General features: G+C 44.1%; 1 protein-coding gene across 4 annotated transcripts in view; it reads left to right on the top strand.

Moving 5' to 3' along the window:
- Window positions 1-24,484, top strand: part of LOC109899368 (collagen alpha-1(XVIII) chain) — a 78,460-nt gene that overhangs the window by 26,217 nt on the left and 27,759 nt on the right. For all 4 annotated transcript variants that reach the window (XM_031836144.1, XM_020494547.2, XM_020494548.2 and 1 more), the window contains exons 3-9: window positions 12,428-12,975; window positions 16,887-16,961; window positions 18,000-18,092; window positions 22,412-22,529; window positions 22,721-22,761; window positions 23,126-23,317; window positions 23,876-23,902. In XM_031836144.1, coding sequence (XP_031692004.1) covers window positions 12,428-12,975; window positions 16,887-16,961; window positions 18,000-18,092; window positions 22,412-22,529; window positions 22,721-22,761; window positions 23,126-23,317; window positions 23,876-23,902 — 1,094 coding nt within the window. The remainder of the gene's footprint in view (window positions 1-12,427; window positions 12,976-16,886; window positions 16,962-17,999; window positions 18,093-22,411; window positions 22,530-22,720; window positions 22,762-23,125; window positions 23,318-23,875; window positions 23,903-24,484) is intronic.

Genomic DNA, 24,484 nt, shown 5'->3' with positions numbered 1-24,484 from the left:
ATAGATTCTCCTGACTAAGGTAAAAAAAAAGAGGGGCTGCTGACATTCAAGATGAAGTTTGTCTGGGATGAGGGAGAAGAGCGAAGTCGAACCGCAGATGGTCGGGCCAAGTCGACCACTGGACCGTGGTAGTGAGCGTGGTCAAACGCAGATGTTCATTAAAAAAAGTTCTCGACCTTGTCTGTCTGCGCTCTGTTTAATGTGCTCCCCTGTGCGGCAACAGCTCCTGCATTCATAATATAGGTTCCATTCAGTCAGCTGAGGTTTACATCTCACTCCTTAATTTGCACTCCTATCCAAGTACAACACACTCAGCGGAATGGGGTTGATTAGGTTACCCATATGCAGTAAGAAAGGGTTCAATTGAGACTTTGTACACTAGGTGGTAGAGCTGTTAAATATATAGCTTTTTCACAATCATTGCCGATGGTAGAGAGCCGTGTCTTAAGTATGCGTTGTCTGTGTTCCTGAAATGTTCAGTGTGTGTGTGTGTGTGTGTGTGTGTGTGTGTGTGTGTGTGTGTTCTATTCTTGTGGGGACTTCACAAACAAAAATTTTACCAACTGGGGACATTTTGTTAGTTGTTGCTGTTTCTAAGGGGTTCAAGGTTAAGGTTAGAATGAGTGTTATAGTTAGAATTGCGTTAAGGGTTAGGGTTAGGAGCTAGGGTTAGGTTTAGGGATAAGGTTCAGTTTTTGGGTTAAGGTTATGGTTAGGGTTAAGGTTAGGGTTAGGTAAAATAGGATTTTGAATGGGATTGAATTGTGTGTCCCCATAAGGTTAGCTGTACAAAACTGTATGTGTGTGTGTGTGCGTGAGCATGTGTGTTTGCTCGTATGTGTGTGTTTGCTCGTGCAATACCATGAATGTGTATGTGTGTATGAAAAGGCATGGAAGATGAGACCACCAGACAGCTAATGATATTCCACCTAACTGGATATTTAAAACCATTGTGTTCCCTAAGAATCCCCTACTTGTGAAACTGTAACCCTAATGACAAAAGTTTCTCTCTCTGTGCTGACTGTGCTATCGGAGCTGAGCACACCTGAACTGGGGGATTCCAGAAAGGATCAATTTACTTTTCCTCACTTTGGAAGCTGCATCTAAATGGTACAGTTGGTTTAGAGTAGGCATGTATGTGCATCTTAACATTTAACCTTGTCATCTCCCCTGAGCTTGGACTTGACCCTGCCCTTTCTGTTTCCTGTCCAGCCGGGTCATGAGTCACAGTAACACATGGCAACGCTACTGTGGACAGCAATGCTACTGTGGAAACTCCCAGAAATTATCTTTTGTGTTCCCAACTTAATTTCCCTCCAATTACCTTAATGCACTTTGTGTTTCCCACCGGAAAATACCGTTTTTTTTGTATCTGAAATGCACTTGAGAACACAATGTGAAGGGCCTTTCCCCCCTTAACACAGAACAGGGGTTAATTGAGGATGTTAGGTATAGAATGTGGCTATTAAGAGTTGGCTTTGAGACCACACATAGGGCCTGAGCACTGCCAACAGAGTAATGCTGTGGTGTCATGGAAGCTGTGATGCTAATGAAATCAAGCAGATGGGGCATGGAGATGGAGATGGCATGCTACACCCTGGTCTGCCGAGCTGCTTTTTTCTGTCTTTCACTCCATTTCTCTCTGCCTTTCTCTCTCTTTCTCTGTTTCTCTCCCCTCTGATTGCGGTTAAGCTTGAATCACTACGAATTATGCTGCCAACTGTGCAAAAGAGATAAAGATATTTGTTTTTGTTTCCAACCTTTGGGGAATGAATGATATTTGATATTTAATGCACTTGTACAAAACCCACAATGATAAATAATGGGCTTCAGAGTGAAAACAGACTTTGACTGCTCTTGAGTAATGGAGTAATACCCACATTTCTGTCATGTCAATTCATTTAACATTTTTTTTCTTTCTTTTCTTTCTCAAGGGCTCTAGTTGGGCTTCTGGCAAAGTCTTAGCTGGCTCGTAAAGACATTAACAAAGAAACCAGTGCCCATGTTAAAACCTGATGGAAAAATGACTGTTAATAACCGACCCAGAGGATTCGGCAATACCACTCCTGCATGGCATGAAAACAGATTGTTCTGCCAATTCTCACATAGAAACTTAATGGGGAGGTTTAACATGCTTTTACATCACAAACCATTTTTGGCAAAATCATGATGAAAGTGGCCATTTTAGGCCCTTTTTAGACCTGTACAGGCCTCCTGTTTGTGCTACAAATAGAAATGTTTGTCAAACATACTTCCTTCCAATTAAGTTTCTATGTGAGAATTGCCAGAACAATCTGAGATACAAAAAATATTTGCCTGCATGGAATCGCCAAGGGAACTATTTTGTAGCCATTTGGTTATTTTCATACCAATTGAACTTTAATGCCTGTAAAAAATAACATTTTACATATAAATCTGCTTCTCCACTGTCTCAGTGCAGTGTTATTAGACCAAAGGAGTTCTCGTACTGAGTTCATTGTGGGAAAAAAGTCCCCCCTCTTCTTGAAGTATGGCTGACGTAAGCCACATGTATGGTGTCAAATATGAAGGCCATGGGAGTGATAACAGATTCTAGGCACTTCACCATTTTGTCAGCTCAGCTTGCTGTTTGCGTTGTAACATTGTTGTAAAGCTGATGTTTACTTGAGAGTGCCATCAAAATGCTAAAATACTATGGAGTGATATTAATCCCAAAATAATTCAATAATGTTGACTATACCATTGCATAGTAGTGTGACCATGGAGGCATTCTTGCAGCTGACTGGACAGAGTATGTCATCAAAATCCTTCCTTGGCGGTCAGGGGTCTCTAGGGAGCAACTTCCGTGCTCCCTCGAGTACAGTTCTAAGTCCCATTTTCGTTTTTTGAACATGACCCACTTAACCATTGCTGGTGGGATAAAAATTCTTGAGGTTACCCTCCTCGGCCTCACACACTGGGACTTGGTACGTCTGCTTCCCACAGCAACTACCGTGCTTATGTTTTGAAACACCTTATTTACTTGGTGAGACCTTTGACAGCTATTTAAATCCGGGAGGAAAAGTTCATCATGAATGAAATGTCAATTTCTCAAGTCAGTTCCTCCCTCTCTACCTCCTTCCACTGTCACACTCACTATAACACTCACTGTAGCACCCACTGTAAGATCTAGCTATCAACTCGTTTCTAAGTCAACCACAACAGATTTGACTGTTCTGATATGACTAGGGTTGCAAAATTCCGTCAACTTTTCCAAAATGTCATGGTTTTTCAGAAATCGTGGTTGAGGATTTCTGGTTTTCCTGCTTATTACCTCGTAATTCCAGAAGTCTTCCAACCAGGATTTCTGAAAAATCGATGAATGTTGGGAAAGTTACTGGACTTTTCATCTGGATGGGACCACATGATGGAGTTGGAAGGCTGTTTTTACACCTGTTCATTGGCTGATCCCCAGCTCTCTATCTGTGTTTACACAGGCAGCCCAATTCTGATCTTTTACCAAATCATTGGCCTAAGACCAATTAGTGGGTGAAGATCAGAATTATGAGTGCGTGTGTTTGTGACTCAGTGCACCTAATGGCAGAGCTATATCAGATCCAAGCCATCTATCTCATCCTGTGACAGTGGTAGAATGCCGTTGCTCAGCGTCGGAGCCCTTATAAACGTTCCCCATTCATTCCCACTTAAGTGATGAAAGCCTTTGATCAAGGCTAGGGTGCTAAGAGCTTTGCTGGGCACTAGGCTAATGCCTGTGTTGACTCACCTCTAAGCCTGCTGCTAACAGACAGGCCTTTGTGCTTACAGGAGGCCATTGCTCACCTGACCGCGTGTCCTCTCTCAGCTGAATACACAACGCTAACGTCTACCTAGCCAGCTAGCTCCTGTTTCCTGTTTTTCAAACCATGCGTGGCCAACATCACCCCCTAAACCGAGCTGTCACTCAAAACGAAGGACGCCGAAGGCAATGGCAACAAGCATTTTGATCTTGTGAATGACTTCTAAGTAAATTACGCTCTTTTCAAAGTGAACACAAAACAAGTCCCGTCACAGACCGAGGCTAACGTTGTTAAAGCGTGACATAATCCCTAGAAAGAAGCATTACTGTAACATGTGGTGTAGCCTAATCCCAGTGCCACAGAGGATACAGTACAATTAGGTTTAGAAGGAGTGGCTTTGTTGAATTCTAGCCTTTGTGACCAATGACAGCATTGTGGTACCACAGATATGTGTGTGTGTGTGTGTTGTGTGTTTTGTGAAGTGATTTGATTTGAGTTATTCCATTGGTATCCTTTTCATTTCAATTAATTACTGGAGGTTTACTCATATAAAGTCATCACAGATTCCATCTGGCCCTACCTATACTCCTACCAAGAATCTCATACCAGACTGGGATTAAATGGATACTACGAGATTTTCATGTATGTCTCTGTGTGCAGTTTGAAGGAAGTGAAAGGTAGTTTTGCGAGCCATTGCTAACTAGACTTTCAACTTTCAGTCATTGCACTGATGCTAGTTAACAACTTCCTTAAAACTGTTCTCAGGGACATAAAAATGGTATCCAATAGTTCACCTGACTCTGGCTAAGTAGAAAAGGGCTAAATTGCCAAAGTCTTGCACTATCCCTTTAAAGTTTGATTAAAAATGGCCCTCTCCCTCCACCTGGCAGTCCATTCCAGGCTTAATGGAGGCACATGGTAGTGTAATGACTGTAAACCCCTGGACTGCTCCAGCTCCACTTAACCTGTCCAGAGCCTGTCTCTCACCACTGTCGTATTACCCCTCGACTCCTCCATCTGCTGGGCCTCTCTCTGTCTGTAGTCTTCCCCCTATGCAGCAAGTGTCTGCGGATGGTGTCAGCTAGGGCTGCAAGGATATACACATACGTGTACAAAAGCACACACTCGACACAAGTCCAACATAAGTAAATGTACACACATTTGCACGAACCTACACACACACACACACACACACACACACACACACACACACACACACACACACACACACACACACACACACACACACACACACACACACACACACACACACACAAAGATGCTTAAGAGATATTCATTCTTTTGTGAATTCTTTCCATTCTGTACAGGTAAGCAGCTAGCTGTATATCGGACTCCTGAAGGGCCAAAGGTCCTCGTCCATTAACCCTAACTCATCTACTGTAGACTCTGTGCATTAGAAAGGCATTAAATGTGCCCTATGTGCCTGATCCCACACTCTCAGAAAAAAAGGTGCTATCTAGAATCTTAAAGGGTTCTTCGGCTGTCCCCATAGGAGAACCCTTTGAAGAACCCTTGTTGGTTCCAGGTAGAACCCTTTTGGATCCAAGTAGAACCATTTTGGGTTCCATGTATGACCCTCAGTGGAAAGGGTTCTACATGGAACCCAAAATGGTATTACCTGGAACCAAAAAGGGTTCTCCTATAAGGACAGCCGAAGAAGCCTTTTGGAACCCTTTCTTCTAAGGGCGTAACTAGAGCTCTGTTTACGTAACTCCAACGTTCACACAAATCGTCCATAGACATAATTTGCATGACGTGATTGTGAAAGAGTGAGTCATGCAAGACGAGTCTTGTAACCATGACAAATGACTTTTTCTCTCTCTGTCTATTGTAAAAATGTAGTTCAGTTTTGTGGCGAGTGTTTGTTGATAGCTGCTAATTACTGTGTACTACTTACTGTGTCTTCAAAATGACCTTAAATGTTTTCACATCATTCAACACAGTGAATCTCTACTCCTCACAGATACTTTTTAAAGACCATGGCTGGTGGTTTCATTTCACAAACATGTTTCATTCACCTCCATGTAAGGCTTGACACCAATAGTCTGAGGAGTTCTCTAAAGCACTAGCATATCTAAGACCATGGGGCATTTTCAATAATGCCCTTTTGAGGCCTGAACTAAATCAGTCCCAGGAGAAAGGCTTCAGACTTTTAAACAGTCTAGTAGTCTAGTATTAAAGTGGTTATTGTTTTGCATTCCTTTATTTGCTAGCTACAGCCCGTTGGGTGAACAAATGTTGTGGTTAGCTTCCTCTGTGGCCAGCTTGTAACGGTCTCATTTCCATGTCCAGAGGAGAGACGCATAGTGGGGCTGGAGTTGGGTTTAGAGGGACAAAAGGGAGTAAAACTTTGACGATGACACACACACACACACGCACGCACACACACATAAACAAACACACACACACACACAAACACACACGCACTCCCTCCAAGCCATTGCATTGTCAGCAACTTAACTGTTTGTGAGCTGTCTTTAGTCTGAAGGTGTGAGGGTTGAAGTCAGTTTAAAGGACCATGTTGTAACTGAACACACCAGTGTTTTACAGTATCATGCTTACATTCCCCGTCAGAATGTTTCTGTCAGAAGTCCTCCAGTGATTGTTTGATATAGAAAGGGGCCTGTGGTTTCCTGTAGGCCTGTCCAAAGTAAACCTCATAATACTACTGTAATGGGATTAGTGGTGGAGTTTTGACTGACTGGGAAACCTGGCTCAACAGCAGGAGATTAAGTTACTGAAACACACACACACCAAACACACACGTGCAGGCGGGCAGGCATGCACGCACACAAACACACTGATTTAGAATACCTAATGACGAGCTGCAGACCATACTATTTACCAAGAGATTTTTCATCTATATTTTTCATTGCTATCTATTTACTACCACAATGTGATGCTGGCTCTAAGACCGCACTCAACGAGCTGTATAGGGCCACAAGCAAACAAGAAAATGCACATCCAGAGATGGCGCTTCTCTTGGCCAGTGATTTTTATGCAGGGAAATTGAAATCCGTTTTACCTTACTTTTACCAGCATGTCACCTGTGCAACTAGAGGTGACAAAGCTCTTGATCACCTTTACTCCACACTCAGAAACGCATACAAGGCTCTCCCTCGCCCTCCCTTTGGCAAATCTGACCACAAATCTATCCTCCTGATTCCTGCGTACAAGCAAAATCTCAAACAGGAAGTACCAGTGAGACACTCAATATGGATGTGGTTCGATAAAGCGGATGCTAAACCACAGGACTCTTTCACTAGCACAGACTGGAAAATGTTCCAGGATTCATCAGATAACATTGAGGAGCTTACCACATCAGTCACTGGCTTCATTAATAAGTGCATCGACGATGTTGTCGTCCCCACAGTGAACGAACATACATATCCCAATCAGAAACCATGGATTACAGGCAACATCTGCACTGAGCTAAAGGCTAAAACTGCCGCTTTCAAGGAGCGGGACACTAATCTGGACGTTTATAAGAAATCCCGCTACGACCTCCGACGAGCCATCAAACAGGCAAAGTGTCAATACAGGATCTAATCCTACTATGCCGGCTCTGATGCTCGTCGGATGTGGCAGGGCTTGCAAACTATCACAGATAACAAAGGGAACCCCAGCCACAAGCTTCCCAGTGACGTGAGCCTGCCAGATAGGCTAAATGCCTTATATTCTCGCTTCGAGGCAAGCAACACTGAACCATGCATGAGAGCACCAGCTGTTCTGGATGACTGCGTGATCTCACTCTCTGTAGCCGATGTGACTAAGACCTTTAAACACGTTAACATTCACAAGGCCGTGGGGCCAGATGGATTACCAGGACGTGTACTCAGAGCATGCACTGATTAGCTGCCAAGTAACTTTACTGGCATTTTCAACCTCTCCCTGACCCTGTATGTAATACCTACATGTTTCAAGCAGACCACTATAGTCCCTGTGCCCAAGAACAGCAGGATAACCTGTATAAATGACTATCGCGCTGCGTAGCACTGTAGCCATGAAATGCGTTGAATGGATGGTCAGGGCTCACATCAACACCATCATCCCAGACACCCTGGACCCACTCCAATTCGCATACCTCCTCAACAGATCCACAGATGATATTTCTCCCACACTGCCCTCTCCCACCCAGAAAAGAGGAAGACCTACATGAGAATGTTGTTCATTGACTACAGTTCAGCTTTCCACACCATAGAGCCCTCCAAGCTCATCACTAAGCTCAGGACCCTGGAACTGAAGACCTCCCTCTGCAACTGGATCCTGGACTTCCTGACGGGCCGCATCCAGGTGGTAAGGGTAGGCAGCAACACATCCACCACGCTGACCGTCAACACGGGGGACCCTCAGGTGTGCGTGCTTAGTCCCCATCCTGTACTCCCTGTTCACCCATGACTGTGTTGCCACGCATGACTCCAACACCATCATTTAGTTTGCTGACGACATGACGGTGGTAGGCCTGATCACCGACCATGATGAGACAGCCTATAGGGAGGAAGTAAGTGACCTGGCAGTGTAGGCAGTTGACCCTTTTATTTTGTCTCTATGCACACTCACAGGGCCTTACACACTCACGCACACTGGCACTCCAACACACACAAACACTCACTTCATAATTTGCTTACACACATAAATGCACATACATGTATACCGACTCTACACACACACACGCAAACCCACTCACCTACTGTACAATCATTATATACCCAGCTGCTACTCTGTTTATCATATATCCTGATGCCTAGTCACCTTACCCATACACAGTTGAAGTCAGAAGTTTACATACAAGTCGGTTAGGACATCTACATTGTGAATGACACAAGTAATTTTTCCAACAATTGTTTACAGACAGATTATTTAACTTAATTCACTAAGTTGACTGTGTCTTTAAACAGCTTGGAAAATTCCAGAAAATGATGTCATGGCTGTAGAAGCTTCTGATAGGCTAATTGACATCATTTGAGTCAATTGGAGGTGTACCTGTGGATGTATTTCAAGGCCTACCTTCAAACTCAGTGCCTCTTTGCTTGACATGGGAAAATCAAAAGAAATCAACCAAGACCTCAGAAAATAAATTGTAGACCTCCACAAGTCTGGTTCATCCTTGGGAGCAATTTACAAATGCCTGAAGGTACCACGTTCATCTGTACAAACAATAGTATGCAAGTATAATCACCATGGGACGACGCAGCCTCCATACCGCTCAGGAAGGAGACGCGTTCTGTCTCCTAGAGATGAACGTACTTTGGTGTGAAAAGTGCAAATCAATCCAAAAACAACAGCAAGGACCTTGTGAAGATGCTGGAGGAAACAAAAGTATCTATATCCACAGTAAAATGAGTCCTATATCGACATAACCCGAAGGCCGCTCAGCAAGGAAGAACCCACTGCTCCAAAACCGACAGAAAAAAAAACGCCAGAAAAAAAGCCAGACTACGGTTTGCAACTGCACATGGGGACAAAGATCGTACTTTTTGGAGAAATGTCCTCTGGTCTGATGAAACAGAAATATAACTGTTTGGCCATAATGACCATCGTTATGTTGGAGGAAAAAGGGGGAGGCTTGCAAGCTGAAGAACACCATCCCAACCGTGAAGCACTGGGGTGGCAGCATCATGTTGTGGGGGTGCTTTGCTGCAGGAGGGACTGGTGCACTTCACAAAATAGATGGCATCATGAGGCAGGAAAACTATGTGGATATATTGAAGCAACATCTCAAGACATCAGTCAGGAAGTTAAAGCTTGGTCGCAAATGTGTCTTCCAAATGGACAATGACCCCAAGCATACTTCCAAAGTTGTGGCAAAATGGCTTAAAGACAACAAAGTCAAGGAATTGGAGTGGCCATCACAAAGCCCTGACTTCAATCCTATAGAACATTTGTGGGCAGAACTGAAAAAGCATGTGCAAGCAAGGAGCCCTACCTGACTCAGTTACACCAGCTCTGTCAGGAGGAATGGGCCAAAATTCACCCAACTTATTGTGGGAAGCTTGTGGAAGGCTACCTGAGACATTTGACCCAAGTTAAACAATTTAAAGGCAATGCTACCAAATACTAATTGAGTGTATGTAAACTTCTGACCCACTGGGAATGTGATGAAGGAAATAAATGCTGAAATAAATAATTGTCTCTACTATTATTCTGACATTTCACATTCTTAAAATAAAGTGGTGATCCTAACTGACCTAAGACAGGGAATTCTTACTAGGATTACATTTCAGGAATTGTGAAAAACGGAGTTGAAATATATTTGGCTACGGTGTATGTAAACTTCCGACTCTCTGGTACCGCACGGCAAGCAGTACCGATGCACCAGATCTGGAAACAACAGGACCCTGAACAGTTTCTACTTCCAAGCCATAAGACTTCTAAATAATTAACCAAATAGCTACCCCTTTGCACTTTAAGTCTTTTGACTCATCACAAACTCTGCTGCTACTGCTTATTATCTATCCTGTTGCCTAGTCACTTTACTTCTTCCTATATGTACATATTTATCTCAGTTACCTCATAGCCCTGCACATGGACTCAGTACTGGTACCCTGTGTGTGTATACGGGCAAGTTATTGTTGCTTATTCTGTGTTTATTATCTTTCAATTATTTTTGTATTTTTCTCTCTGCATTGTTGGGATTAAGCATTTTACTGTTAGTCTACACCTATTGTTTACGAAGTGTGTGACAAATGCAGTTCGATTTGATATGACACACACTGATAAAGCATGTTCTGGCTCGGGATTGAATGTGTTTTAAATAGTGCTTAATCCACACTGTCTTCTCAAACCTCACATAGGAGATACTGTACAAAGCACATTTCCCTCAGAGTCTCCATTACCAAATTGAATTGGACTCAATATTATCATTTATTTGAATTGCATAACCTAAGCAAGAAGAATTAGCTGTTATGTGCACTTAATGAAATAGTGCGGAGACTGTATAACTGGGCTATACTGTATGTGCAGATGGTAACAGTCTAGTCCCTGCCAAAATAATGCAGTGCTCTGAGTCCAGGCCGCATTACACACTCCTCAAAATGCAATGTCCCACTTAGGAAATTACCCGGAGAGAGATTCCTAAGGAACGACGGATGACCACTTGGATAGAAAACAGTAATGGATAAACACACACATGCATACACACCCACCCACCCACCCACACACCAACCCACACACCAACCCACACACCCACACACACACACACACACACACACACACACACACACACACACACACACACACACACACACACACATACACAAACAAACACACAGACACACAATGCCATGCACCCACATGGCTAATTAGCAACATGTGTATGCGAAGCTAGCAGCCAAACCTTCCACTACGCAATGCCCCAAAACTGCTCCCAAACACCCTCTAGCTAACGAATCAGGGAGATTTGGAGTGTTAATTAATTGGTCATTCATTCTAGTGGTCTTTATTCTGGCACTGTGGTTATATTACCCTACAATTACTTATAGCACTTCTATCATGATATTTCCCAGTAGATTGAAACATATTGTATGCACACTGAAATGATTAATCTGTGACTTGAAGTGAATCTGAGGTACTTGCTACTTTGTTGGTGATGTCTTAGTCCAGGTGATGTTTGTCCCGTCAAGGCCAGGTCTCTATCACTCCGCCAATGACGATGTCACACCTGGTTCCATACAGTATGTTGGTCTTGCGTCATGGGAACCTGCATCTGCCAAAGAGTGCTGTGTGATGTCTCCAGCTGCTCCCCCATCTGGTGTTATGTCACTGGGTGGGCGAGGAGCTCCAGGTGACAGGACTATTTGGAATTTTGGCCTCTCTTCCATGACACCAGTAAAACATGCACTCAGACCAAGGGTTAAGGTTTACTAGGGACACTGGCTTGAAGAAGCCTGAGAGGTGATGGCCATTAAAGACTGCGTGAAGCATGCCTATCTGTCTGTGTCTCTCTATGGGGAGCTAGCGCTAGCCTAACACTGTGGGTTAGCCTAGCGGTATGGGTTAGCCTAGTGGTATGGGTTAGCCTAGTGGTATGGGTTAGCCTAGCGCTGTGGGTTAGCCTAGCGCTGTGGGCTAGCCTATTGGTGTGAGTTAGCCTAGCAGTGCTAAGCCCATTTTACAGGAGCAGCCTGGACCCGGTGTGTGTATTAGTCTACGCTAATGCCTTCCAGATGAACATGCCGTACCCTGCTATACAGTCTCACAAAACGGATGATTGTTCCATGGGTTCTCCCTCCTAACGAGGAACATGTGTGGTGGGGAGTGTGTGTGAGTGTATAGAGATGCGTGTGGAGAGGGACTGGGATGGAAGGAGTGAAGTATGGGAATGCTTCCACGTTCTCATCCTCTTGGCAAATTAGGTGAAACTGTGGCAGATTTGTAATCCATTGAAGCGGAAAGTAATGGCTGGAAATGAAAGCACAAGCCAGATCACCTTCACAATGCAGAAAGAGAAATGAGGGGAGTCAGTGCAGCACAGTTTGCGGACCAATTTGTCATTGGTATTAATATTCATAATCATGAATTCATTGTGAATATACACATAACTAACTCATCAGTTCTTTATATGAATTAATGTGCTATCCTATCCATGCACTATGTCATATGCCTGTCTTATTCATGTGATTTAATACAGTATTTGATTGTGTGTGTTTCAGAGCGGGGCTCCCAGGGCCAGATAGACCTGACCGAGCTGATCGGCATTCCTCTCCCCCCATCGGTCTCCTTCATCACAGGGTTCGAGGGCTACCCGGCCTACAGCTTCGGGCCCGATGCCAACGTGGGACGCCTCACCAAGTCCTTCATCCCCGACCCCTTCTACCGCGACTTTGCCATGACCGTCACCGCCAAGCCCACCACGCAGCGCGGTGGGGTCCTCTTCGCAATCACTGACGCCTACCAGCGGGTGGTGCACCTGGGGGTGGCGTTGAGCCCCGTGGAGGATGGGTCTCAGCGGGTGCTCCTTTACTACACCGACCCGGGGGATGGGAGCACCAAGGAGGCGGCCAGCTTCAAGCTGGGTGACCTGACGGGGAGGTGGGCCCGCTTCACGCTGACGGTGCAGGGGGCGGAGGTGCGCCTCTACATGGACTGTGAGGAGTACCACCGCGTGGCCTTCCAGAGGAGCCCGGAGCCCCTCACCTTTGAGGCCAGCTCGGGCATCTTCGTGGGCAACGCCGGTGGCACAGGGCTGGACAGGTTTGTGGTAAGTTGACAGGTGGGGTTTTGTTTTTGTGGTGTTTTTGCTTCTTTTTGTGTATGAGTGGAGGTGTTGGGGGGGTTATTTTACGTTGGTTAGGCCTATAGTGTGTTTGTGTTTAGTGTCCTCTGCTTGGTTTTCATGCGCCTGGTTGCTGTTTGGCTGCATGGTTGCTGTTTGGCTGCATGGTTGCTGTTTGGCTGCATGGTTGCTGTTTGGGCCTCAACCCTTCCAGAATGCAATCAGATCTCGGTCTGATTTAAATGTTCGATTCCATAATGATTTTCCGCAGCACTACAATGATTAAATTGAGAGTGTGCCCCAAACCCAATAGTCCAAAACGGTGTGTTCAGAAGTGGTCATCAGGGCTTGCCACAGGCTGGCAGCATGGCTCGCCTCCATAGGCTTTGAATGACTTCACGGTCGATTGCCTGGGAAAGAGACAGTAGGGTGAGTCATTGTGGAGAACTTGACTAAGAGCTGGGCTCACCACTTCTGCTGACATCATGGTCAGCCATTTTGATTTTAAGGCATGAAAAACCCTGATGCAACATTATGGCAATAGCAGAGGATAGAGGACTGAATGACCTATACATCTTTATAAGATATACAATAAATGCTATGAATTAGCATGTGAATACTTGTGGAATTAACATATCGTGCCACAAACCAGTGTTCACCTAGCCGGAGAGTGTTTACTTAACTCTGAATTTGTTGTAAAATGGATAGATGAAGAGAAAATGGAGATTGCTTAACTAGTTTTAATCAGACTGCGTATGTCACAATCGTTGTAAGGAACGGACCAAAATGCAGCGTGGTCTGTGTTCATGATGATATACACTGAACACATATAAGCACTGAACACAAACTATACAAAACAATAAACGAATAACGACCGTGAAGCTATAATGAGAACTGTGCTGACACAAGCAACTAACATAGACAATCACCCACAAACAAACAGTGAAAGGCTACCTAAGTATGATTCTTAATCAGAGACAACTAATGACACCTGCCTCTGATTGAGAACCATACTAGGCCGAAACATAGAAATCCCCAAATCATAGAAAAACAAACATAGACTGCCCACCCCAACTCACGCCCTGACCATACTAAATAATGACAAAACAAAGGAAATAAAGGTCAGAACGTGACAGCGTATGTGACTCTTCTGCAAGCCACAAGACTGTGTAATCCCATTGACCTAAATCCTGGCATTACAATGCAGTTTATTTCACCCTTAGATATAAAATAACCAATCAATTGCTATTTCCACTCCACCATACCACTACTTAATGTTGTACTAATCTAAACAGAGTGGATGAACTAATAAATCATTGCCTGCTTCAGTTTTAAAGTGCACCAAAAAGCTCATTTCAAGCAGCTATTTTCCTCTCATTAAAGTTTCATTGGAGCGATGGGTTAGTAGATTCCGAGAAATATAGTTAACCTTGGGGAGAGGAGCAGGAAACTCTCTCTCTTCCAACCTGCTTGTTTCAACCTGCACCCGCCTATCTCTTCTCACCTAGCACCCGGGAGCAAAGCAGACTGCTCGCTGATCAGAGCCTATCACTCTATAAATCACTCTGTGTTCATTGCTCATCTTCCTTTAGTCCTCTCTCTTTCTCTTGCTCTGCTAAGAGGGTGCGTGCACATGAGTGTGTGTGTGTGCGTGCATGTGCGCGTGCTTGTGGGCATGAGTGTGAGCGTTTGCGTGCATGTGCGTGCTTGCAGCCAGGCAGTCATGGTAGTCATACCATGCTGGTTTGGGACCAGTGGTCTTCAGTAACAGCCAGTTCTGATAGTGACCATGTTTGTTTTATTTCTAAATACATTTAAGTGTTAGCTGAAATCTTGCGAAGAGACTTTGTGTAACCCTGACGTAAGCAGCATATGTTTTAGATGTTCTGCTTGATAGGACCGTTTTATTGTGTAACTTACCATCACAACACAAGACCTTCGCGTCTGCTGTCTTTGCAACGGTTACTCGGTTCCAACAGACATGGTTGTTTATGCAATGTGGTGGCTTGTGCTGTGAAGAAAACCCTCCTCTTGCTGGGTGCCTGTTGGTGTCTGCTGTAGCCAGCTTGTTGTTACCCTGCCAAACAGTGTGCAGAAAAGTTTAGTCAGTCTAGCCAATGCTCCTCAGATTACAGGCAGGCCGTGAGATAACGTTACTGATCCAGTAAGGTCTGAGGAAGAGAGAGGTACACCACTCCCCCCTCCTCCCCGTCTGCAGCCAAGAGACAATCCAGCTCGGCTGAGACATGGCTCTCTGTGCCTTTGGCCATATCCCCCATCCTCATAAATCTAAGCTCACTACTCCCCTCCGCCACAGGGATGCATACTCTTACCATACTAAGTGTACCCTCTAGCTGAGGGTAGCTGCATCTAGCTGCTTTTATATGTGCCTCGTTTCATTTACTGTAAATGTCCCTTTTCTAAAATAATGTGGATTTGCAAGTTGCATTTTATTGTACAGCTTTTACTGCTATATTTGTGTTTACTTGGTCGTGTCAAATCTGTTTACTTCATTCTTCTGCTGTTGATACTTATTTTTGTGTTTATGTCTGAGTCCTGTTAGATTAGTAACATATAGCCAATAGTGGACATGGATCAAAACAACACTATGGGGGGGGGCGATGCTCTGCAGCCGGCCTGGTGCTGCTTCCAGCCTCTCGTACAGTATGTACTGTTTGTGTTTGTAGCGTCTGAGGAGTCGGGATGAACATAAAACAGCAAAAAGAAGAACAGCCGATTCACATTGGACAGTAGAGCTCAATTCTATTATTATGTCTTTGCTCAGTTGTGTCATCGTAGGGGTGAAAAGCAATATCAGTAGTCTACCGTGGCATTCCAGCAATATTACAGATCAGGGGTGGGATTCGGGCCCTTAGAGCAGCTTTTCTTTTAAAGTCTCGCCCATCAGGCACTGGGATCACACACTGTGAGCAATGCACACAAACGCATACAATGTCATTGCAATCACACAGCCGCTGATCAGTATGGGTCAGCAGCACCCCCTGTAGGTCACAGCTGCAGTGTTGAGCAGGGTTTCCCAAACTCGGTCCTCGGGACACCAGGGGGTGCGCTTTTTGGACTTTGCCCTAGCACTACACAGCTGATTCAAATAATCAACGAATCATCAGCTGAACGCGATTGATGGTAGTGTTTACTATTTGGAAGGTTCACTGATCGCAATGCTTTTAATTCAAGTTTAATTCAACAAAATCCTTGATTGTTTTGTACCGTGCTCTTCTCGCGTCCCTTTTCTATTCAAAGATTAAGATTGATCTCAGAAAAGCTCACGAAACTTTGAATTAATCAGAGCTCGCTGTTGCATGGCACATTTGTTGTTTATCTGCAAACTCTGTTTACAGCATCAACAGATGGACTTCATTTGGTTGACCCAGATTGATCCTGCCTCTCTTCTCCCTCCCTCCCTTCCTCTCCTCTCTTCTCCCTCTCTCCCCTCCACTTGTTTCCTAGAAGATTTGTTGGATTAAAAACAGGTGTTTGTCCTCTGGATAGAACCCACAAATAGATTTACCAAGCACGCCTTTGTCCATTTGCAGCACTTCTGTTATTCATTGCTAGAGTGGGATCTATGTTCTGTTCGAGTTATAGCAGTTTAAAGGTTGCTTGTCTTGAATAGCTATTGTCAGTAAGACTAGAGGCACCTGTTCGCCATACTTGAAATGCTGATTTCAATTGCAGTAAATGGTTGTGGAATGGTATTACTAATGGGAGTGAGAGTGAGAATGGTCATTCATTTGGTGTGTGTGTGTGTGTGTGTGTGTGTGTGTGTGTGTGTGTGTGCATGCGTGCAAGGGCACAAGGGTTCATGCATTGACTGTGAGTGTGTACACTAGTGTTATTGTGACTTACCGTCTCCCCTCTCTCTCTCTCCCCCCCAGGGTTCTATTCAGCAGCTGGTTCTGAAGGGAGACCCCACGGCCCCAGATGACCAGTGTGAGGAGGACGACCCCTATGTGAGTGTGTCCCCTTAATCCCAATACTCTACCTTTTAAGGACAATTCCACCCAAAAACGATATTTTGGTATTTGGTTCATTAGGCCATTTACCCCCCCACCCCCACCCCCCCACCCGACTCTATATAGTCTCGCTATTGTTATTTCACTGTTGCTCTTTAATTACTTGTTACTTTTATCTCTTATTCTTATCTGTTTGTTTTATGAAACTGCTGCATTGTTGGTTAGGGGCTCGTAAGCATTTCACCGTAAGGGTCTACACCTGTTGTATATGCCGCATGTGACTAATAACATTTCATTTGATATAGTCCCAAACATGTGTTGCATGTCAGCAATCAACTTTTTAAGATATGTAACTTTCCAAATACAGATGACATTTCCGCCATAAAACTATCACCTATGAAATATGTTCAAATGAATCCTCATAAAGGAAAGAATGCAATGAGAGGGTATTTAAGGCTGTTGGAGCAGTGTTTGTGGTTAACACCAGAGACAGTGGTAAGGTACTGTACAGGGGCTCGCCTCGCTGCAAGGTTCACTGATATCCTCAAAGCTTGAGGTCGAAGTTGCCCTCCAACAGGTGTGCTTGGATCAGATGACTCCACCCCCAATACTAAAACTATTATGAAAATGTTAAATCTGACCTTGAATCAGTGCTAATGGGCTGAACTACGACCGACTCCATCAAACCTGAGAAAGGCTCATGATGAATGGGCTCATCACCCCCTCTTGTGGTTGTGAGAGAGCATCACAGGACTGTGTGATCGAGTCTGGTCTGCAGCCTGCAGGGCTTTACAGATTGTTTTGGTTGATTACATTTCTTTGTATTTCCCCCCCTCTGTTTTCATCTCTGTTTTTTAAATATTTCCACATGCATAAGCCTGAGTTATTGCTACTTGGAAAAGCATTAGATAATTGGCTTGTGATTGAATATGTAAAAAATTTAAAAAAGGAGATTGCAAATTCATGAGTCATAATTTAAATGGTATGTTATGACAAGGTTGCTACTAGAGTATTTCCATTGTTATTCTCTTTCAGGCATCTGGGTATGGGAGTGGAGACGACTCCTTCGATGACACAGAAACTCTGGATGAAGTGAAGAAGGTAGTAGAGGAGAGAGAGTACATTATGGTGAGTGACACACACACACGCACACACGCACGCACGCACGCACGTACAGACCCAACCACATACAGTATATTAACATGTAGACATGTTTTATCCCACTCTCATAACCCACGAGGATAGTTTACGAAATACTTCAATTGAAACGTCAACAAAATGTACACCTTCTAAATCCATACTTCCACAGTGTTTTTACAGTACATCCAGAATCAAAGGGCCTTGGATCAATCCAATTGAAAAATGTCCTCCTAATAGGGCCAGTTAGGTGGGAGACGTGGAGTTATGCCGTTCCTCCTGCCAGGTTCTCCATGTGAGAAATGCTCTTCGCTCAGCCAGATCTGGCCTGATGTTCTTGGACTGAGTCTGGGAGGATAACATTTCCTCTTCTGAATATCAGCTGCTTTCTGACACATCTGTGCTCCACTCCCCCATATCTCACCACAGCCATTTAGATAAGAACACATTGGTTATTCCCAGAGATGGAAATGAAGCTCGCTCGTTTGATATGGAGTCCATTAGAAGAGGTCAGAGTGAGTTCTGCATCCAAAAACATGTTACTGTCTGTCTCACTCCCACTCCTCTGCTGTATCCTTCTGCCTGTTTGGAGTGAGACGTATTGGTCTTTAGCTTGAAGGACATCTTCATGCCTCAAAAAATGATCCAACGTTGACAGACACATCCCATGCTACAGTATATGTCGTGGAGATCATGCTCTGTTGACAAGATGCTTGCACTGTCTAACTATCGCTTTGACACTGCCTTCCGTCATCTTTTCAGTGCATTGAACTTTCACATGGACACCAAGCAGACTGCTTAACATCACACCTGCTTAGTCATTCACTGATGCTTGGCAGAGTTTCTCTTCCAATATCCCATTAGCTTTTTCTCTCCAATTACCAGGGAATGGATATGATCTGAAAGAATGTGACGAGATCAAAAGTTGAGTAGGAGAGACCACACTGTGTGCAGGTCAATGGGAATTTTCCAAGACACTTCAGGGAAGCACACTTCTAAGTACATGGAGATTAGTAACCCAACTGTGAAGCACCACATGGTTGTGGTTAGTTAGTTAGGCAACACACTACTAAGGTTACTTACTTCTCTCTCTCCCCTTCTCTCTCTCTCTCTCTCTCTCTCGCTCTCGCTCTCGCTCTCGCTCTCGCTCTCGCTCTCTCTCTGTCTCTCTTTCATTCTCTTTCTCTGTGTCTGTCTACCTCATTCTCTCTCTCCCCTTCTCTCTTGCTGTCTCTCTTTATCTCTCTCGCTCTCTCTCTCTCTCACGCTCTGTCTCTCTCTCCCCTTCTCTCTATTGCGGTCTCTCTCTCTCTCTCCCTCTCTCTCATTCTCTCTCTCCCCTTCTCCCTGTCTCTCCCTCTCCATCTCCCTGTCTCTCTCTCCAGCTGTGTGTGAAGGTTGGACTTTGTGTGGTCTACACTATCCTCCCTTACCTCTCCTTGAGGCTGCTCCCACTCACAGCTTGCTTGTGTCCTCTGTCCTAGCCGGCATTGGGGTAGACTCAGGAAGGGTGATTTGGCTAATGTGGAATCTTTGGATTTTCGGAGGGAAAACTGGTCCCAGATCTGTGCCCATGGGCGGCTTCATCCGAGAGCATAGGATGTACTGAGGCAGGGGAGGATGTCTCTGGCATTCCAAGTGTGCTTGTGGATCCGGTCCCAGCGTTTTCCTGCATAGCTGGTTTGGCAGGGCTCCTGGTCCGTCAGCCCACACACACACACAAACACATTCATACACACATATGCATGCTCACACATACAAATACAAACATAAACACACACACACACACATAAACACACGTCCACATACATAAGCTGTGAGCCAGAGAAGGAGAGAAAACACAACATGCAGCTCCTCTGCCCCCTACAGGAATAGTATGAATTAGGCAGTTTGAGAAGATTTGAATCCTAAGCAACCTGCATAGACATTGTTTGAAGTACAATAGACCAACATAGCTACTGTAGTAGGTCAAAGCTGTGTGCTGGAAAACCTTGGTAGAGCATTCTTACCTGCCTACTTCTCACTTAAAACATATTTTAGCATTTATTTAAAAAATGTATTGAACATAATATAAAAGCACACACAATCAAAACCACAGGTCACAATTACAATAGAGGATCGAATTACATCAAATGATTTTACAACATCACAGTATTGCCACAGTTGTAAATGTGTAGTTTTAAGTGTTTACAATTACCATTTTATTACTACAATGACTATTTTATACAGCCACCCCCAACCCCCAACTCCCAACCCCCACCCCGCCACCCCTGCCACTTTTTAAAATTTTTATTTTGTCAGAAAAAGTTTGAGTTTCAGAAAAACATATATAATCCTAACAGGGTGGACATTTGGAGCCTAAATTAGTCATAGCTCTGTGGGTGATTGAGATTAAGATAATGGTAAACACTTGAAGAGGATTTAACTTCTATATGAAATGTATTTAGTCATTTTATGAATTTTCTCTATAATTTAGCTCAACAGGATGGAAATGTATGAGTGAGGCAAGCAGACTAACACGAAACATGTAAAAATAGATGTATATTTATTTAGCTTTGCACCATTGTTTTCCCATCAAACAAATAATGATACTTCCTGAACCACATGTCACTGTGGGAAGGGGCTGTTTTCTTAAAGGAGAATTACTACAAACTAACAGGGTAGAAAGTGATATCAGGGACACACAGAAAGGGTTCAATACAATAATAATGAATATAATAATCATGAAAAAAAAATTTTGAGAGAGATTTTAACTAGTACTATAAAATAATAAAGAAAGATTGTGTTATTTTATGGCTTATATTTCTTGGAGAATAACACCCGGCAACATGGCAAAACCGCCTACATCCACTGAAAAAAAGTCCCTTTCAAGATCCATATTTTGTAGTTTTTAAGGTAAAGCACACCTGACCTTATATTTAACCGTTTTGGAATTGACATTTTACACTAAATAAGAGGTGATATTTCCTGGGGACAGAAAAGGCACCAGATGGTAGGTGGACCCACTTACCTGAATACTTACCTCAACATACTTACCTGAAAATACCTACCTGAACATACTTAGAAAGATAATTACCTCAACATACTTACCTGAACCTGAACATACTTAGCTAATACTGTAAAGCAGTGGTTCCCAACCTTTTTAGCTTACTGTACCACCAACTGAATTTTCCTGGAGTTCCCCCTCATTTTACAATTAAGCCTATGGTCAACTCAAGCAGCCCCTGTGGATAGGCCAAGTACCCCCAGGGGTCCTAGTACCCCTGGTTGGGAACCACTGCTGTAAAGTATTTTCAGTTTGATGGCTGGCTAACTGCCTGTGAACGGGGGATGCCTAGTCAGTTGTTCAACTGAATTCATTCAACTGAAATGTGTCTTCCGCATTTAACCCAACCCCTCTGAATCAGAGAGGTGCGAGGGGGGGGTTGCCTTAATCGACATCCACGTCTTCGATCCAGCAACCTTTCAGTTACTGGCAACAATGCTCTAATCGCTAGGCTACCTGCCACCACCTCTGCACCTCAGCTTCTATAATCTGATTCTTGATGTGATGTGCTCCAATATATCCTCAAGGAGACACTTGTGAGACTGTTTCTTCTTGAGAACTTTCATCTTTCTCAAAGTGGCATTGTATGCATGAATCACCTTTCTATCCACACACCTGACCGTTTTCACCAGCTGGTCTCTCATCCTTTCAAAGTTGTTATTTCGTCCTGAAACTCATTCACCTTGTTCTCCTTTTCACAAATATCCACAATCAGAGAATACATATTTTTCCCCAGTTTGCTGTTACACTCTGTCATGATGGGTTTCATTCCAGCTCATGTTGGACTCCACAACAACATGGTAGAGGCAACAACATCAAAATCATCCCCGCTGTCTGCCAATGGTGACGATCACAGGATCAAACTTTCCAGGGGTGTCAATGGCAAACATTTCCAAGCCCTGGGTTCAGAATGTGTTCACAAGAGTTGATGAAAGTTGTTCAAATAAAGTTATGTAATAATCCACCAGAGAACCAGAAAAGTCATCTGAGTCGTCTGTAATTTGCCCAGTAAGGACTGAAAGTCAATTCTGAAAATGCAACAAATTATCATGGCAACAATTCAATCAAAAATTCCAAATTCTTGGGGCTCCTTGATACGAAATGCAAAGCCATAGCAAGAATGCTTTAAAACAATTCAAACAAACTCTAGGCTTTTCCTAGGGCGACAAAACCAATCTCGCAGAACATGATGAACCTGACTCTAGCTGTATGTTCAAATGATACATTGTTTTAAATTTCTTCCCGCTCTCCCCCTACCCCTCAGCCAGAGGAGCCAATGATCACCCCAGTGCGTGCCCCTCCCACAGAGGCATCGCCCAGTGACGATGAGGAGGATGCTGGCGAGACCTCGGGTCAGGAAGTGGAGCTGACCGCTGAGAGAGGTGAGAGAGAGGAGGAAGACTGTACACAATTGATTAATTTATGATCATTTGAAATGAAAATTCACTGCGTGAACATGTTATTATGCCTTGTGGTATTTACATGAATAGCCACTAGGTGGCGGTAAAAGATGGTGAGGTAAGGAGCCATATACTGTACATTTGTATTGGTGATTTTGTGTCTTTGGCCACAGGACCAAGTCAGACAGCGGATGCAGCCTATAGACCAGGAAGTGTAAGTATCAGTTGTTCAATGAATGAGATTGAATAGGATGTAACTGAAGACCTGGAGTGTGTTACCTGATCTATAACAGTGGTTGTCAAATCTGTCGTTAGTTGTAGTCCTGAACTAGCTCATCTGATTCACCTAGTCAAAGGCTTGATAATTCGTTGACAAGTTTAATCAGGTGTGCTAGCTCAGTAGTTCAAGTACATGGAGTAGCTGGGGGTACTGGAAGAGAGTTTGAGAACCCCTGCCCTATTGTACCTGACGAGCCATCAATAACAAATCACTTATTGCCAATATACCAGACATACCACACTTTGCTAGCTTGTTCTAAAACATCCTTTCATGGTGTGAGCTTACTCTCTCCCTCCAGGCAACGCCCAGTCAGAAAGGAGAGCGAGGAGACCCAGGGCCAGCCGGACCCCCTGGCTCCCCCGGCCCCCCAGGCCCGCAAAGCCCGTTAGGCGATGGCTCCTCTGGGGAGGGAGAGCCAGGACCAAGGGGCCCCCAGGGGCCTCAGGGACCAGCAGGAACACCCGGAGCACCCGGCAACGACGGCCAGCCAGTAAGAGCCAGTTTGTTAGCACAACATCCCCTCCCTTCACCACCCATTGATCATGTTTATCAGCACTGCATTGTAATTGGGCAAAATCGCAGTTGTATCTGGTTACGGTCGATTCATTCGTTCTCTTTGGCTCCTAGACAGTTCCTGCCAAACACCAGACAACACCCTGCCTGATTTGTCATGCTACGCAATGCACAATAAACACAGAGTGAGAGCTTGGCAGTTGGCAAGCGATAGGGGAGCATTCTCTATTCTCCGTCTCACATTGTGAACATGCTATCCTTTTTATTTGTGTGGTTTGGCCCGCCCGGCATATTTTTCACCAGAATAGTTCAGTTCAATTGGCGTTCTCTCTCTGTAATTCTGTCTCTATAAACATCTGCTATTGTCTATTGTAATGGCCTATTTAGGTGGTTTCAGGCCTTCGGCCGTTGTCCATGACGGCTTTATTGTCATCTTGTTCAGTGGTTGAGAAGGGCAGTTTTTGATGTAGCTGATGTATGTTTATGGGGTCAAAAATAGTTTGGGGTCTTTTATATTGTTTTCTTTGTTCTCCAGGGCAGTGGAGGGAAAGATGGTGACCCAGTAAGTATTCTTCATGTCATTGCTCAATATGACTTCTGCTTCATTTCTATGGACTTCAAGCTTTCATTATTACTCGACTCACACATCTCTGAGTTGAGATCACTACACTGTGTAAATTAAACTATTAGTCTACTTACAGCCATTTGTTTCAGTGTTAGGCCCTACAGTACACAATACATAAGACTTGACCCTGTTGTCCTGCTACATACAATGACTCCCACCCTCTCTCTTTCTCAAGAACACTGTACACATGCCACAGCTTCCCAGGCACACACACACACACACACACCACAGGAGGTTGGTGGTACCTTAATTGGGGAGAGCGGGCTCATAGTAATGGCTGGAGTGAAATTGGTGGAATGGTATTAAATACATCAAACACATAATTTCCATGTGTTTGGTGACATTCCATTCAGTCCATTTCGTCCATTATTATGAGTCGTTCTCCCCTCAGCAGCCCCCTATGAAACACACACACACACACACAACCTGCCAATATCTCACATGTGTGCACCAGACCCAGTACTTTAGCCAATAATGGAGGAAAGGGGGATATAGTGATTTAAAAAGGATTTACATAAA

This window comes from Oncorhynchus kisutch, linkage group LG11, assembly GCF_002021735.2.
Source record: "Oncorhynchus kisutch isolate 150728-3 linkage group LG11, Okis_V2, whole genome shotgun sequence".
Lineage (NCBI taxonomy): Eukaryota > Metazoa > Chordata > Actinopteri > Salmoniformes > Salmonidae > Oncorhynchus > Oncorhynchus kisutch.
Note: the sequence above shows the minus strand (reverse complement) of the source record. Positions and strands in the feature narration are given on the sequence as shown.